This window comes from Protopterus annectens, chromosome 3.part1 (genome assembly GCF_019279795.1).
Source record: "Protopterus annectens isolate FY-2018-M chromosome 3.part1, PAN1.0, whole genome shotgun sequence".
NCBI classification, from domain to species: domain Eukaryota; kingdom Metazoa; phylum Chordata; order Ceratodontiformes; family Protopteridae; genus Protopterus; species Protopterus annectens.
In genome coordinates, this window is record NC_056732.1 from 65,764,956 (window position 1) to 65,780,895 (window position 15,940).

General features: G+C 39.1%; 1 protein-coding gene across 1 annotated transcript in view; it reads left to right on the plus strand.

Moving 5' to 3' along the window:
• TBC1D31 (TBC1 domain family member 31) overlaps positions 1 to 15,940 on the plus strand; it is a 1,335,355-nt gene that overhangs the window by 633,989 nt on the left and 685,426 nt on the right. The window contains exon 13 of the mRNA XM_044066576.1: positions 7,100 to 7,279. Coding sequence (XP_043922511.1) covers positions 7,100 to 7,279 — 180 coding nt within the window. The remainder of the gene's footprint in view (positions 1 to 7,099; positions 7,280 to 15,940) is intronic.

Consider the following 15,940-nt stretch of genomic DNA (forward strand, 5'->3'; position numbering starts at 1 on the left):
ATCGCAATAGGCCTGAAACTGGAGGGGTCAGTGGAGTTACCACCTTTATGTAATGGTATAATATAGAACTTTTTCCAGATATTAGGGACAGAATTTTCCTGAATAGACCTATTGATAAGGATGGAGACAGGCTAGGCGATAGAAGGGGCAGCTAGTTTGAGGTATAGTGGAGGCAGATAGCAGAAGGGGAGCAAGGTTTTAGTTTATAGAGTAGTGATCTGATGATGGAGGTGGGAACAGGCTTAATAGAGAAAGGAGTTCTGTGGGTGGGGGGGAGTCAAGGCAGCTATCCTTGTTTGGTTTAATTAGGTTTTGTATGGAGTTAATGAAAAAGGAGTTCAGAAGAGTGGCGGTTGTGTGGAGAGCTGTTAGGGGATGGGTTAGGAGGAGATAGCTTTCCTGGGTGTAAGAGTTTGTTGATAGTACTCCAGAATTTTGGGGGGTTAGAGTGGAGGCTTCTTTGTGGGTCTAGATAAAAGGATTTTTGTCAAAATCTACACTAGCAAGTGGAGACATCTTTCCCTTTTAGGTTTCCTCTAAAGGCCCTGATCCCTTTTCAGCACCTGTGGAAGTCACCCTTGATTTTCTTGCTGAATTATTTCATTCAGGATTTAGATATTCCACTGTTGAGGTGCAATTGGCTGCTACCTCTAACTTTCACATTGGCAAAGACTATACGCCAGTGGTGGCATTAAATGTTTCAAAGGCTTTTCTCAAGTGGACCTTTCTGTTGTGGCCTCCTGTCCCTCCATGGGATCTGCCTTTTATACTTCACATGCTTGCTGGACCTTCTTTTAAACCAGCAGCAATGGTTTCCCCTGAAGCTGTTGTTTTAGAAGACCAGTTTCCTGGTGGCTATTACTTCAGCTGGGCACGTGTTAGAGCTGCAGGCTTTATCCTCGGTTAGTACCTCCATATTGGGTCTTTCATAAAGACAGGGTATATTTCAGAATGGATTCTGCTTTTTTTGCCTAAGATGGCAACAGGGAACAATTTAAATCAGGTCATTCACTTACTGATGTTTTTTCCTGAATTTTGAAACTAAGGAGAATATTTGCTTCATTGTCTCAATGTTCATGGGCAACTGATATTTTATTTGGATAGGACCAAGGCCTTCAGAAAGTCTAATTAGTTGCTTTTTTTCTTTTTCTAAAGCCTGATTGAAAAAGCCATTGTGTAAATCTACTCTAAGTGGCTCTCTGATTTATTTATTTATTTGTCTTCATTTACCGGGAAAGTCCGACTGGGTAATACCCATATTCAGTGAAGGCTTGAGGAGAAAAACTCCATTTGCTTTACAGTACATTATACTAAGTTTGATTTAAACACACAGTAATATTTCCATTTCCATTTATATACAAACAATAGTTACATTTATACATTATAAGATTTTAATTACTGAAGAGAAAGCCCTCATGTATAAACATTGTTTTGTCATTTCAGTGAGAGGTTGAGAGTATTCTGTTTAAGGAGAGTATTTGGAGTGTGTTGTATGGTGAGCACAAAGTCTTAAACCTATGATGAGCATGTGTAGAACCAGGATTGGTTAAGTTTGTATTTCATTTGGGTACAGTTTGAAAGGAAAGACCTTGCCTTGCAAACTGAATGGTCATTTTACTAGAGCTATGGCTACCTGTCAAGTGGCTATGGATGACATTTGTGGTATGGCTACTTAGGTGGGTCAGCATACCTTTGTGTTCCACTGAATTTGGATATTCAGTGAAGGTTTTAGAGCCTCTTTTTCTTCCAACGTATTGTGAACTGTGCTCCTCTAGGACCTCCCAGGGGTGCAGCATTGCTGGGGACTCTATTCCACAGGTTGAACTCAGATGGAAAAAACAACATCTGATAAAAAAGTTATGCACTTACCATACCGGTAAGTGTGTGTTGTCTCTTTTCATCCAGTTCAGCCGTCCCACCATCTTGCTGTCTCCTGTTTTGTATTTCTTTTGATCCTTGGACGACCGATTCTTGGAGGCTGTTTTTCCTCCTTTCATTTAGAGGTCCTTGGTGTTATGTGATTGGATTTCACAGTGGAAGTGGTTTGCAGAGGGGTAAACTTGATCTGAGGTTATTTGAGCAGAGCTAAGCATTATGTGTAGAGGAGTCGGAGCTTGAGAAGCTGAGGTTTTCTGGAAATGTCTGGTCTTGGAGCCAAGTCTGATCTGATAACCTGCAGTTTGAACTGGACAGAAAGAGACTACTCATATATATCATTACGATAAGTACGTTACTTTAATTTCTGACTAATTGTGAACATGTGAGGAATGTTTTGTCTGCAATTTCTTCTTCTAAGGAAAATTCTACTTCAAATGATTTAGTTACTAATGTTGTACATCTCACTACTCATTGTTCAGTGTGTGTGTATGACTGAGTTAATACTTCTTCCAGAGCTGTGGTAACTGGTCACCTGGCTGTGTTATCAGAACCTCCAAGATGTTAAAAATGAGATTTTAAATTCTACTTTCGATTTTATTTTTGGCCTTTCTGCGGCGGAGGTACTCTAAAACTGTAATGAAAGGGGTAGGTTGATAACAGGGAATCTCCAAAAGATTTTCAGCCCTTCTTTTCCATATTTTCTAAGGGATTCTCTAACCCGTCATCCAGAGTTTTCAGCAAAAAAAAAAAAAACAGAATAAACAGCCCCAACAAAATGCAAGTAAAAACATGTTCAATTAGTGGAAAGGTGGTTCCGAAAAGAATTCTAGAACCTCTCAAAACTAAAGACAATCCATCAAGTCAGAATGACTGTTTAATGGGACCTAGTCTCCTTTCCCCACCCTGTAGCCCCGTTACCTTTCCAGAAGGTCTTCTGAATCAACACTTTTCTCTTTGGCAGCAGATAGTTTCAGGCAAATTAATTCTGAACATCATTCAGCAAGGTTACAGATGGCAGTGGGAGGAAATTCCTCCTCTCCAGCAGTAATCCCTCACCTATAAGACTAGACTCTCTTATTTCCACCTGTCCTTCATGACATGCTGTCCCAGGGTGTGATAGAACCAGTTCCTCGTTCTCAGTTTGGGAAATGTTTTTATTCAAGGATGAAAATGCCTAGACCAGTTCATGATGTTTCTTTCTTAAACCTGTTTGCGATAGTGCCTGAATTCAAAATTATATCAGTTCACAACCTATTACCTCTTTTTCCTCATTCAAGGTGTTTCTTATGGTTTTCTGCCTGGATCACATTATCAGTTTTCTGCCTCACATTTTGGACTATCCACTGCACCAAGAATGCTCACAAAGTGTCTAACTCCAGTTATAGCTCATAGCAGGCTACAGGATATCTTCATTTGTTTCATATTTAGACAACTTGCTTATCTTTGCATAGTCTTTTTCAAAGTGTCAAGAATCTCTCACTTGGGTGAGAGATCTCTTACACAAGCTCCAAGCTGGGATTCCAAGAGAACATTCAGAAGTCTTTCTTGACTCTTTCACACAGGATTGTGCTCCTGGGGTGTCAGACAGACACCTTAGTTCAGGGTTTTCTTTCACAGGAAACAATAGAACTATATCTAGATCTATTTCCACTCAGACTTCAGTCACTGTGAGGGAATACCTCAGGATTTTGTATCGCATGGTATCTTTGATTCTCATGATACCCCTGATGAGACTCCACATAAGTAAGATACAGTGGTATCTAAAGTCTCTCTGGTCTTAGCACCAATATCCTCTGTCCTTTCAAATCCCAGAGCTGGGGTTTGTCAGAAGCACTTGGAGGAGACAGCAAATATTCTTAAATCCAGGCCTCCCCTTCTCCCTCCCTATTCCGAAGCAGTCAGTCACCACAGACTCCTTGGATTTTGCTTGGGGAGGTGTTTCAGGAGGGATAAAAGTTCAAGGTGTGTGGGACACCAAGGTCAGATTGTAGTAAATAAATGTAAAAGAGATGCATGGCCTGATCAAGGCACTTAACTCTGAATCATCTTTGGTGGTCCGAAGTACCTATTCAAGTTCTTACAGACAATACCAAGTCACACAGTACATCAACATGCAACGGGAAACCAGATCATGCGTCCTTTGCAGGCTAAGCATTGCTAGATTGAGATATAGCCTCACTGCCGAGTCTCACTGTGTAGGCATCCTACTTCTGTCATAGCAAAATTGTATGACAGCCAAGATGAGCAGGACAAAGGCAGACCCTTATGAATGGAAACTAGATTGGGGGGTCTTCCAAGATTTGATCCATCTGTGGGAGTTTTTCAAGAAGACCTATTTTGCCTTCTTTTTGAGCAATCTGCAGGCACGATTCTGCTCCAGGACTGCATGCAAGAAGGCCTGAAAGACAAGATGCCTTTTCTTTTCCTTAGGCAGGATTGTTCCTGTATGCTTTTCTACTCTTTCCACTGTTATCCAGGTTACATTTGAATCTTCAGAAGGAATCCCCCAAGGTCATTGTGGTGACTTATTTCCTTCTGGCCCAGGTAAAACAGTGGTTCTCCCTTTTGGAAGTAGCCAGGGTTAAATAACAGATGCTTCTTAAGAGTGAATCTCTACACTCAAGATCAGGGTGTTTGGTACATCCCACCCCAGTCAACTTCGGTTGACTGTCTGAATGATGGGTTCTTAATTCCCTTTAGGCACCTGTTTACTGAGGATTGCAACAGGTATTAATGGAGGCAGGAAAGCCTGCTACTACAAAATCATATATTAGCAAATGGAAAAGGTTTTCTTGTTGGTGCCAACAACATACAAATGCACCCATTCAAGGCTAGTTGTTCTCTGGTTTTACCGTATTTGTGTGAATTATTCTTATGGTCTTTCTTACTCTATCAAGGTTATTTTATTGGTCATTTCAGCATACCTGCCCTTAGATTCTCCTGTTTCAATGATTCTGATGTCAAAATGTTTTTGAAAGGTGTTTTGCCTAGGAGGTCTCTAAGAAAACTGGTGGCCCCTCCTTTGTGTCAGAGAACCTAACTCTTGCTCCATTTGAACCAACTAACCTGTATGACTTGAGGTTTTTAACATGGAAAACAGTTTAATGATTACTGTAGTCTCTGCAAGAAGTGTATGCGAGTTGCAAGCTCTTATGGTGAGTTAACCTTGTCTCATTTTTCTACAGGAACAGGGTTTCTTTGAGAACTAATCCTTCTTTTATGCCAAAAGTGGTATCCAAGTTTACTTTTAAGCCAAACTATCAATCTGTGTATTTTCTTTCCACATTCTAAAAATGAGGGAGAAAGGATGCTCATTGCCTTGGATGTCTCCAGACAACTCTGGTACTATGTTGACAGAATTACATTTTTCAGATGTTCAAATCAGTTGTTCATTTCTTGTGATGGTAATAAGAAAGGACAACCTGTGTTAAAGCTGACTATTTTCAAATGGTTGTCTAAAGCCATTACCTTTTGTTGTATTCACCCCAATGAAACCATTCCAGGCAGGGTCAAGGCCCACTCTACCAGGACCTTGTTTTCATTTATGGCTTTATGGAAGGCATTTGATTCTACAAGTATTCTAGAAGCAGCAACTTGGTCCTCTGAATATACTTTCACAAGGCCCTGTAAGCTTGATTCTTTCTCTAGGTATTTATCAAGCTTTGCTAAGACCATTCTCCTCCTGGACTCTTCTCATTTGACCTCCCAAATGAAGTAAGCTAGGATAATCTAGCCATATAGCTAAGGCTACTGCAATAGTGATCAGTATAATGAACATAGTACAGTTGTGTAAGTAAACTTACTATAACAGTATATGTTTGAATGTTCACTGCTGCAGTAACCACTCCCTCCATCCATCAATGTTTTTTGGTGTGTTGTTTTTATGCCAGGGTGTAAAATGTATTTTTTGTTGTTCCTATCATTCTCATTTTAGGGCTTGGCTTCCCTTTCTCTGTTGCCATGAAATTTCTGTAGGGCTTGGCTTCCAAACCTGTCTTTTTAGTCAGCTCAAGCTAACTGATGGTTTGGGCATGTGGAGATTGCCTTGAAGCTTTGGAAGCTTGTCTGGCTGTTATATCCTTGGCAGGACATAACCCGTATAGCTAAGGCTACTGCAGCAGGGATCATTCAAACATCTACTGTTATAGTTAGTTTACATACACAACTGTATTTCCCACCCTCCAGCTTCCTGCCTGTGCCCCATTTGTCTTTTTGAACCTCTTTTGGCTGAAGAGGGCTGGAGTAGTTCTTGTACCTAGAATGACCTACAGATAGTAGGGAGTGTGGATCCTTCTTGAATTTATGTATTGCAACTCCTTCATTAAAACGTGTGCCTGTGTGAACCTGCCTTCTAAGTGCATCTCTTGGAATACAAGGTAATACTACCCTTTTTCACTGTGTTTTGGAGTTCTGTTGTAAGTTCTGGGTAAAGAGGGATTCTATCTGACTGTTCACAACCTTTTCCTCCTTTGGTTTCTGTCAAGCTAGGAGGGATTAGCAAATTTGTTGATAGTTTCACAGCTATCAAAAATAAGTAAATAAATTATGATGATAATGCCGGGTTCACAGCCCTTTGTAGTCTGATTTGCTGGTTATATTCTGTGAGGGAAGGTAACAAGGAACTGGGGGAGAGGATGTCAGTACTGCTTTTGATTGCTGAGTGGAAAACATTATGTCTGTGATATTTATTTGCTTCCTTTTTAGCTTGTTCCTCAAGTCATCAAATAGTAGGTAAATGTGCTAGTTTGTTGGCTGTTTTCAGTGACAAACTGAGCTCTATAAAATACATCAAATATGGAATGAACAGAGGAAAAAAATTAAATTTGAGTTGATACAGATATTATGGAAATGGGCTTCATCAGTGATCCCTTTACCCAAGTGTCTACAATTGTGGAGAGTTCCTCCATCAGCGGTTCACATCCTTCATTATTCAATGCATTGTTTGTGAGACCTTTGCTTTCATTCGGGCAGTAGGGGTCCTTTGTAATGCGTGTCTTTATTTACCATGATAACCTGTTGTATTCCAAGTCTAATTGTAACGTACGAGCGAACAGTTTTAAGTAAAATGGTATGCGTTTCACAGGTTGGTCTGGATAAACAGTAGTGTGTGTCAAACTACTGAAAATTGTTTAAATTGCTACCCTAATAACTGTACAAGTATAATGAAAACATTAACTTCTTAGCAGATTCATCCATCGATCATTCTTTCTTTTTATTTCAGATTTATGTATGGCCACTCTTGGAAACACTTTTTTCTGAGGTTTTAACGAGAGAAGAATGGTTAAAGTTATTTGACAATGTATTTTCCAATCATCCTTCCTTTCTCTTAATGGCAGTGGTTGCCTACATAATCTGCTCCAGATCACCTTTGCTTCACTGTACTGAAAAGGATGACTTTGAGGTACGTGTTTACAGTAAAAATCACCATGGCGCATTACATCTAAACTCAGTCAAACTGCCATCGATCAGAAAAAATAAACTTTTTTTGTACTAAATTTTTAGTTCAACTTCATGTATGCTTAGTTTGTAAATGGAGATAGTCTAAGTAAATTATTAAATAAAGCAGTAATCCATAATATATAAATAAAATAACTAGTCCAGTACATACATAAAAGGTCACAGTGATCTCACTATTGAACAGGTCTGCATGATATCAAAAGATAAATGTACACCCAGTTGTAGACATGAACTGCAGATATTATGCTTACAAAGCCTTCTTTTAGCACTACACCAAGGAGTCACTTCAGCTTCACCTGCTCCTGCTCTCTTTTTTACTACAGCAGTCATTGTCTACTGCTGCTTCCTATCAAGTCTGTTAGCTGCTTTCGTTGTTCGTCTTGTTAATAATTTGAAGGGTCGGCAAGTAGATTTTTGGTGATTTATGTGCAATGAGGGTGAATTTGCTGTATGCAGATTCATTTGTAATGTAGATAACTAGTCATTCCTGTCCCTAAGGTTGACTTTGAAGATGTCTGTGGTGTGAGACAGGAGGTGGCTGAGCAGGACTGTGATAACAACATTCACCAGTTTATTCTGATGGGAACACTGGACCAGTTTCACTCCCCTAGAGCCTGGCTCATGTGGTACATGCTTCCCTGTAAGTTGTGTGAGCTGCCTTATGACTGACTTTGCTTGATTTTGTAGATCGCATGACCTCCCAGGTGAGAAAGGCATAAGGTTTACACTTAAAGACTGGAGGTGTTCTCACTTTTCCCCATAATCTTCAGCTTCATCTAAGTCAGCATGGACTGAGATTCCTGTCTTTGAGACAGAGAGGAAACCTGAATTTTTGTCCTCTAGTTGCACCCTCACCACATGATACCTTTCCTTGGAGAGGCTATCTGGTTTGCGATATCCACCTTGGATTTACCTTCCTACCATTTATTTATTTTTTATTTATTTGTCTTTGTTTACTGGGAAAGTCTGACTGGGTAATGCCCAGTTTCAGCAGATGCCTGGGGGGAGAAAGCTCCATTTGCTTACAGTGCATATACTAAGTTCCAGTTAAACACAGAATAGTTACATTTCTGTTTACATTTATACACATAAAGCAGTTACATCTGTACATTCTAAGATTTTACTGAGGTAGGAATTACTAAAGGGAAAGTCTACTTGCATCTTAGTGGAATGTACAGGCAACAGTTATGTATAAAATTTGTTTGGTCATTTCAGTGAGAGGTGGAGAGTATTTGGTGAGTATTATATGGTGAGCACAAAGTCTTAGCCTGGTGATGTGAATATGCAGTACCAGGACTGGTTATGATGTTGTTAAGCAGTGTTATGAAATCATAAATGCAGAAATATGTATCTAGAGAAGAAGGAAGTGGAGATGTGTGATATCATTCATGGAGTCAATAACTATGAATGCTGTTTTTGAGGCTTGTAGGTAGCTTTATGCAGAATTTTCTGTACTCAAGAAGACAAGCTACTGGTCGGTTCCATGGTGCAGTGGAGTAAAGCCCTGTCTTTGACCCAGAAGACTCAAGGCATGCTTGTGACTAGTGATTTGTATGCTGTATGAGCCAATGAGGTAGGGTCATATTGAGCAAGCTGATAAATGCTTGCTCATCCTGCATGGAGGAGGGTAGCCCATCCCACTGCAGTGCCAGCATCTACTGGACAAAGAGATGAGCAGTATGCATCATTTGGGACATGGATTTGAAATTGTCACTGTCAAGATGCATCTGCATGTCAGACGTCATGTAATGTATGCTGAAATGTACCTACTGACAGGGGAAGGTGTAGCATGCTCTTGCATGTGCAAGTGTGCATATCAGCAACAATAGGAAAGGTTAGGACCAGAAAAATGGAGAATACTTCTTTTAATTTCACCAAGTCTTTTGGGTTTCTAATACCATGAAGAGAGTGGACCCTCTTCCTAAATCAAAGTATGATTAAAGTTCATGAAATTAGTATTGTTTTGGTCTTTGATGTTAGCTGGAAGTACTCTTCGCAGCATCTGCAATGTGCCCAGTAGGGTCCCTATCAGTTCATTGAAAAATCAGTTCACTGAACGGCATTTTCAGTGCAATTACGTCAAACATGCCGCTCATCAAACTGTTCATACTGAGATTGCGGTACAGTGAGGATTGGGAAATTTGTCCTTTCCTCACTGTAGTGTGATCTTGGAGTTGGTATATATAATTAGCGGGAGGTGTGGGGGCACAGACCCCCAACATGAGTGGAATTCGATGAACGGCATTTCTGATCAAATACCATTCGTTCCAAGACCCATTGCTCCTACTATTACTGGAACTGTCTGAATAACCTTCTTCCAAATTGCCGTCATTTCTGCCTGCAAGTCCTGGCATTTTATGGCTTTGTGTCTCTCTCTATATGTAAGTCACTGTAGACTCTGGGTGTAACAGTTTCAATGATCAGTGCTACTTTTTTCTTTTTTTCAATGGACTACTATATCTGGTTTTCTTACATCTATTTTTGGATCTGTTGGTAATGGGTGATCTCATGTGATATAAACTTCATCATTTTCTATAATGTTTTGTAGCTCGTTTCCAGTGTTTTTCAGCCACTTCAATGCCATAATGTTTGCACAATCTCCAATGCAACAGTCTTGCCACATTATTTTGTCTTTCAGTATACAGTCCTTTTGCCATTAGTATATCACAAACAGCAACAAGATATGCAACTGTTTTCAATTCTGTATTACAAAGCCTACATTTGTCTGTTTCTTCCACATGTTCAATGGAATTTGTAAACCAACATGTATGTAGTCCACTACCTTGGGGTGCCAGTATTAACCTTTTGTCTTTTGGTTGAAATTCACCTCTCTTTAACCATTCCTGTGTTCAATATGAGATTGTTGCAAGAGTTTTGTGTACTTGCAACTAACTATATTTATGCATTTTTTTACATTTCTTGTCTTCTCATCTGATCCTTCCTTATATTCTTTCTTTTGTTTTTTTGACATTCATTTGCTGCCTGATTTTTATCTACTTTTGGTTTGATTTTCATTCTCGGTTGACACTGATATGCTTCTGCTAAACTAAGCAGGAAAGTTACTTTAGACTACTTCTCCTCGTGTCAATATTTCACTACATTTGAGATTTTGTGATGGCAGCAAATATGTATACATTCCCACAATTGCAGATCTATATATGTAATCAATTTTGAGGAGGCCCATACCTCCTTCAGAATGGGGAATATTTAATCTTTGTATGCACAGATTTTTATAAGTCATTTGATGAGCATGAAGCATCTTTCTTGTTTTCCTGTCTAACCTATCCATTACCTTTTGGGGCCAGTCAATCACTCCAGAACTGTAAGTTAGGACAGGAAGAGCAAATTGGTTTATTGTTTGGCTTTGTTCCTAGATATCAGCGCTGTTTTCAGTATTAATTTAAGTGTTCTAAAATTTTTCTTACTAAGTTTTATTCATATTTGTTTGTGTTTTATTGTTGATCCTTCATCAGTTCCCAAATATGTATGCACTTCTTCTTGCTCTAGTTCTTTTATACCACATTCTGATGTTTTCTTGGTGCTGCAGCTTTATTGCTTTAAAGGTTGCTTTTGCACATTTATCAAGACCAAATGACATTCTTATGTCATCTGAAAAAGTTTTAGTCATTTGGAGTAGTGCTTTCAGTTTCTCATATGATGAACTACACGTACCCTATGTGTCTGCTTGGTTGCTACCTCAGATTCAGGAAGCACAGAGGACAGAAGAAGGCATTAAACACTGTATATCTTCCACTGTGTGGCCTGCACTGTTTACTGCACACCCTAAGGCTGTTTTCTCTTGTGATCTTTTTTACTCATCATAGCTACTGGAGTTCCAGCTTTTGGCCACCATCCTTAACCACGGGCAGGATTAGTAAGTGGGTTAAGTGGTGCTTAGCATTTATCAGCAAACAGTCAGATTCAGAGTAATGGAAGGGGGCTGGAATGGAGCGAGCAATGGGATTAGTAGCCAATGTGTAATTAGAACAGAAGTTGTCATTGAGGGTATTGGCAGTTGTTTTGTGGTTAGAGTAGAAGAAAATATTTGATATTAGCACAGTTCAATACTGCTAGTTAATTTTAAATTTCTTAATATAACTAAAGAAGGTCTTGTTATTGCCTTGGGTAGTGGTGGCAGCCTTAGAGTCATAACTAGCCTTACTGTTCATAAAGGTCTGCTTAAAGGATTTAGGATCCCTTGTTAGGGAGGGGCCCACTAGAGACCCCATCTACTAAACCAGTGGATGACGGTAAACTGATTAATAGGATTTTCCCATGGATTTTAGGGGTAATGCCCCTTTGTAAGACACACTATTAATAGGGAATGGGAGAAATTCCTTAATTTCACTGATTTGACTACTTTGGGAAAAAACCCTTGAACTTCATATTTAGAAAGGGCAGGAATCTTAAGGACCTGTTTGAGTCACATGTACCTGTCAGAGAGACTAAACATAATAAATCTGGTACCTTCAAGTGTGGTGCTTGTGCACAGTGTGTGTACATACATTGTTGACCGTGACAAAGTACACACTCAAAGTAGGGGGAGAGATGTCATTAGTAATGCTTTCTCCAACTGCAACACCAATGGAGTCGTTTATTTGGCTTCCTTCTCACTATGCCAGGCATTTTACATAGGGAAACGGAGCGTAGATTGAGGAAGCGTATATATGAGCACTACTATGACATCAGGACATCTAGTGAGAAAAGTGCCTTATATAAACAGACCTTGACTTGTGCTGGTGCTAATTTTGTATTCTTTGTGGTTGAGCAAGTTCCTATGGACATCAGGGGTAGCCCTTGGGTGGCTCGCCTTGAGTACCAGGAACATTTTTGGAAGGTTACCCTTGATTCTGGGAGACTACCTGGGCTCGAGTATATTAGCATTGCCCCTCTTTTAAAACTTAGAGCAGCTAAACTGTGATTTTATAACCTATTGGTTAAAATGTGTATTAACATCAAATTATGCTAAATTTGTATTGCACTGTAAAAAATTATTTATTGTGCTTTTATGTAGATTTACTACAATAGTTAGGTATTTGTGCTATATGGTTATAGCTTTTTATGCTTTTTTATATTGACATTCAGTTAGTCTATTATAAATTTACACTTTATGTATTTTTTGGATGTGGTTTATCTTTCGGCCACTAGATGGTAGCATTTACATACTGTTTTTAACTATTACTTTTGTTAAACAAAATGTTTTTACATAAAACTTTTTTACTGAGTTACTTTTTAACTGAGCCAATATTTGCATATTATTTCTATAATTGTTTAAGTGGTTCTAAGGTATGTTCAAAACATGAGCAATACTAGTGAATGTATTTGTGAAAACTTTTGACATTTCACAAGAAATATTTTAAAGGAACTATGGGGTTTTAATTAGTATGTGGTTCTGATTAGCGTAATTAATTCGGGACACTTTTTTTTAATTCATGTGTAAAAGGAACTTGTCAGTTTGATGTGTGTCATCTGATGAAGTCTGACTTGGTTTGGACGAAAACGACTCTTCCATTTTACTGGCGTTACTTTTTGTGTGGAATAAAGCCTTTTTCAAATACATTGTGCTGTCTCTCCACTTGTGTGCCTTTCTTTACTTGATTTTGGCCTCCTTTTAAAAGAAGGTACAGTCTAAGGGCTTGTATTGGCAAGGCGTAAATGGTCACAAGAGTCTTTTGCCTTGTATTTTCTATGATTCCTAAGAGTTCCTGCACTCAACTCATCATGTACTGGCAATACACATTTTACAGTATAAAAAAATAACTCATTGACAGACTTTAAACTGGACAAATCAGAAAAATAAGTTATAAACCCAAAGATACATTCCTAGCATTTTCTGTTTTTAATCTCCCTGCCTCCGCTGCAGTTCACTCATCATTCTCATGTGCACATTAAAACTAAAGTGGACATTTTTACATTTGCTGTCCTTTTCCTCGCCCTATGTTTGTAACACAGTTAAGGTACTGTATCTCAAAGGCTTTAATGTTTTGAATTTACATTTCTCTCCTTTTTAGCTTATACCCTTTGTATCACCATGGTCCATATCTCTCAGCTGTCCCTGATTTTGATTCACATTTCATCTCTCTCCATCTTAATCCCTCCTAAAATTTTTGACTTTTGGAGAAAATGTGGTAAATTAGAATTAATAAGCACTGAAAATAATGAGAGTTATAAACTTATTTTACTTCAGAAAATGTATATTAATTCACATTATCATAATATCTCAAATTAACAGTACTAACACTTGAAAAGTGTTTCTGATTTTGATGGATAATTTCTGAATTTGTCCCAGATTGGTTGAGAGAGATATGCCTTGCTCTGTGACCATCAGAGCAAATTACCCTATAGAATCATTATCTCCAAACTGTTATATTAGGTTCATGTAGTTAACAAAATGTATGTTTACTCCATTTGTAACTGAGATATACTTTTACTGTATGCAGTTCAAATCTAAATGATGTATATTAAACATTACAGCTCATTAAAGCTATTGCTGTCGAAATATGACTTGTACTCCATACCATATGCATTCCCATTACCAAGCACACTGACCTAACTATGCCTGATCCATTATCTGCTGATAACAAAGCTGCCATCAATCGTTTTCCCCCCTCAGTCACCCCTTGTCCGTGTTTGTCATCATTTTATTAACTTAAGCAAGTTACATAAAATTGTCTCCCAATTGAAATGTCGGCACTCATAATGCTGAGTGCGGAAATACTTGTTTTTTGGAGGGGGTAAGCCCCCTACACCCCTCTGGAGGTGGGGGCAATCCACCCATATCCCCCTTCTTATATATACCTACTCCTTGATCACCGTATCTTGGAGAAATGAGAGTATTACAAGGAATGGTCATCTCTTACTTACCATTCAGTCTCCATATGGGCCTCGCTGAAGCAGGTCCCCACATTTCAAATGATTACCCATAAAATCTCTACAGCTACATAAGTCTACAAATGACCTTGCTCTCACTGTGCACTAAATACTCTGTTTAAGCACATTGACCAGTTTGTCAAGTCAGGCTAAATATTGTGATAATTCCACAGTGATGAAATACTGTAAAATAACCATTGTATCACCTTTACCAGCTGAAGCAATTATGTATCCTTAAACCAAGTATTGTTTAAAAGAAGCATTCCCATTGTCAGGGTCCATGGAACCTAGTTTAAAAAAAATTTTGCAGCAGACTGCAGCATGATCTTTTCTTGTATATACCCTCTCTCTAGTATCTTTTTGATTTCACAGTCTACTTATTTTGTCCGTTTTGGTAAATAATGACTTGGTGACTCATGCAATAGTTCTTAGGCAACTACTAGTCTAATGACCACTGGGGCCTTTTTTAAGCCTAGCCATGCATCTGAAATCTCTGACAAGTTCTGGTCTTGTTGGTAAATGTAAGCAGTGGACTGGGAGATGAATCATATATGTGCCGTCTGTAAACATCAAAGACATAGGTGCCAAACCAAGGATGAGTCTCCTGTTCCCCATCCAATTGTCCAGTTTACACTTGAATTGGGTTAGGAAGGAACTCTGTTTCACATGGATGTGGAGCATATTCCAAATAAGAGGTATTCTCTGGGATATATACCTCTTTCTCCAGCAAGTCATATATGTTATCACAGATAATGTTTAAGTCTTTAGAACAGATAATTTTGGTGCTATTTGTTTTGCAGATATGCAGGAGATCCATTAAAGTGGGGTCCAATGATACCTTGTATACCAGGCATAGATCGCCCCTTAACAGCCCATAGGAAACAGAATACAGTGATAGTGCTTTGAGGTGCTCTACATAGGACATGTTATGTATGCCCTGTGTTCTTTCAGTAAAAATCTGTGTGGGCATTTAAGTTTTGGATGTGCCTGGTTAGGAACATACCAAACAGGGCATTGTACTCCATGATATGTCTGATGAATGTCAAATACAGTGGAACAATAACTTCTTTGGACCATGGTGCCATACCTTTGTTTATAAGTTGTACAACATAGAATGATTTCCTCACTACCATAGACGCATAGTGGTCAAAGGTTGGGTCAACTCTTAGACGTGTTGTCAATATGATAGTTACCAGGAATGGCTGACTTCCCAAAGGATACTCATATGCATTTTTTGGCATTTATGTTTAGTCCATGGTGCTGACACCTGTTGTTTGTCTGTCAACCCTTCTTGTAGAGCATTAGTATTGGTGGGGGATGCTGTTGCTGTTCCTAAATTGCACTCGTCTGCAAATTTGGTTAGCCAGAGGCCATTAACATTGGCCTTGACTTCAGAGGAGCAGATGCCAAAAAGGAGCAGCCCCAGGGTTGATTCCTGAGGGATGCCACTGGTGACTGACCTATTTTTAGATGTTGATTCCCCAATTCTCACTTTTTGAGTCTTGCCTATGATTCAGCTGGCCATCCACCTGGTGATATAAGGGTTTATACTTAACCTCTTCAGTTTATCAACAATAACTGACTGGGGTATTGTGTCAGATGCCTTGGCCAGGTCAAGGTAGGTAGTGTGAACCATTTTGCCCTCATCCATTGCTTTGGTGACCTTCTCAAAGAAGCCCACCAGGTTGAGTAGGTTTGCCCTCCCCTTGATGAAACCAAACTGGGATTGGTTCCA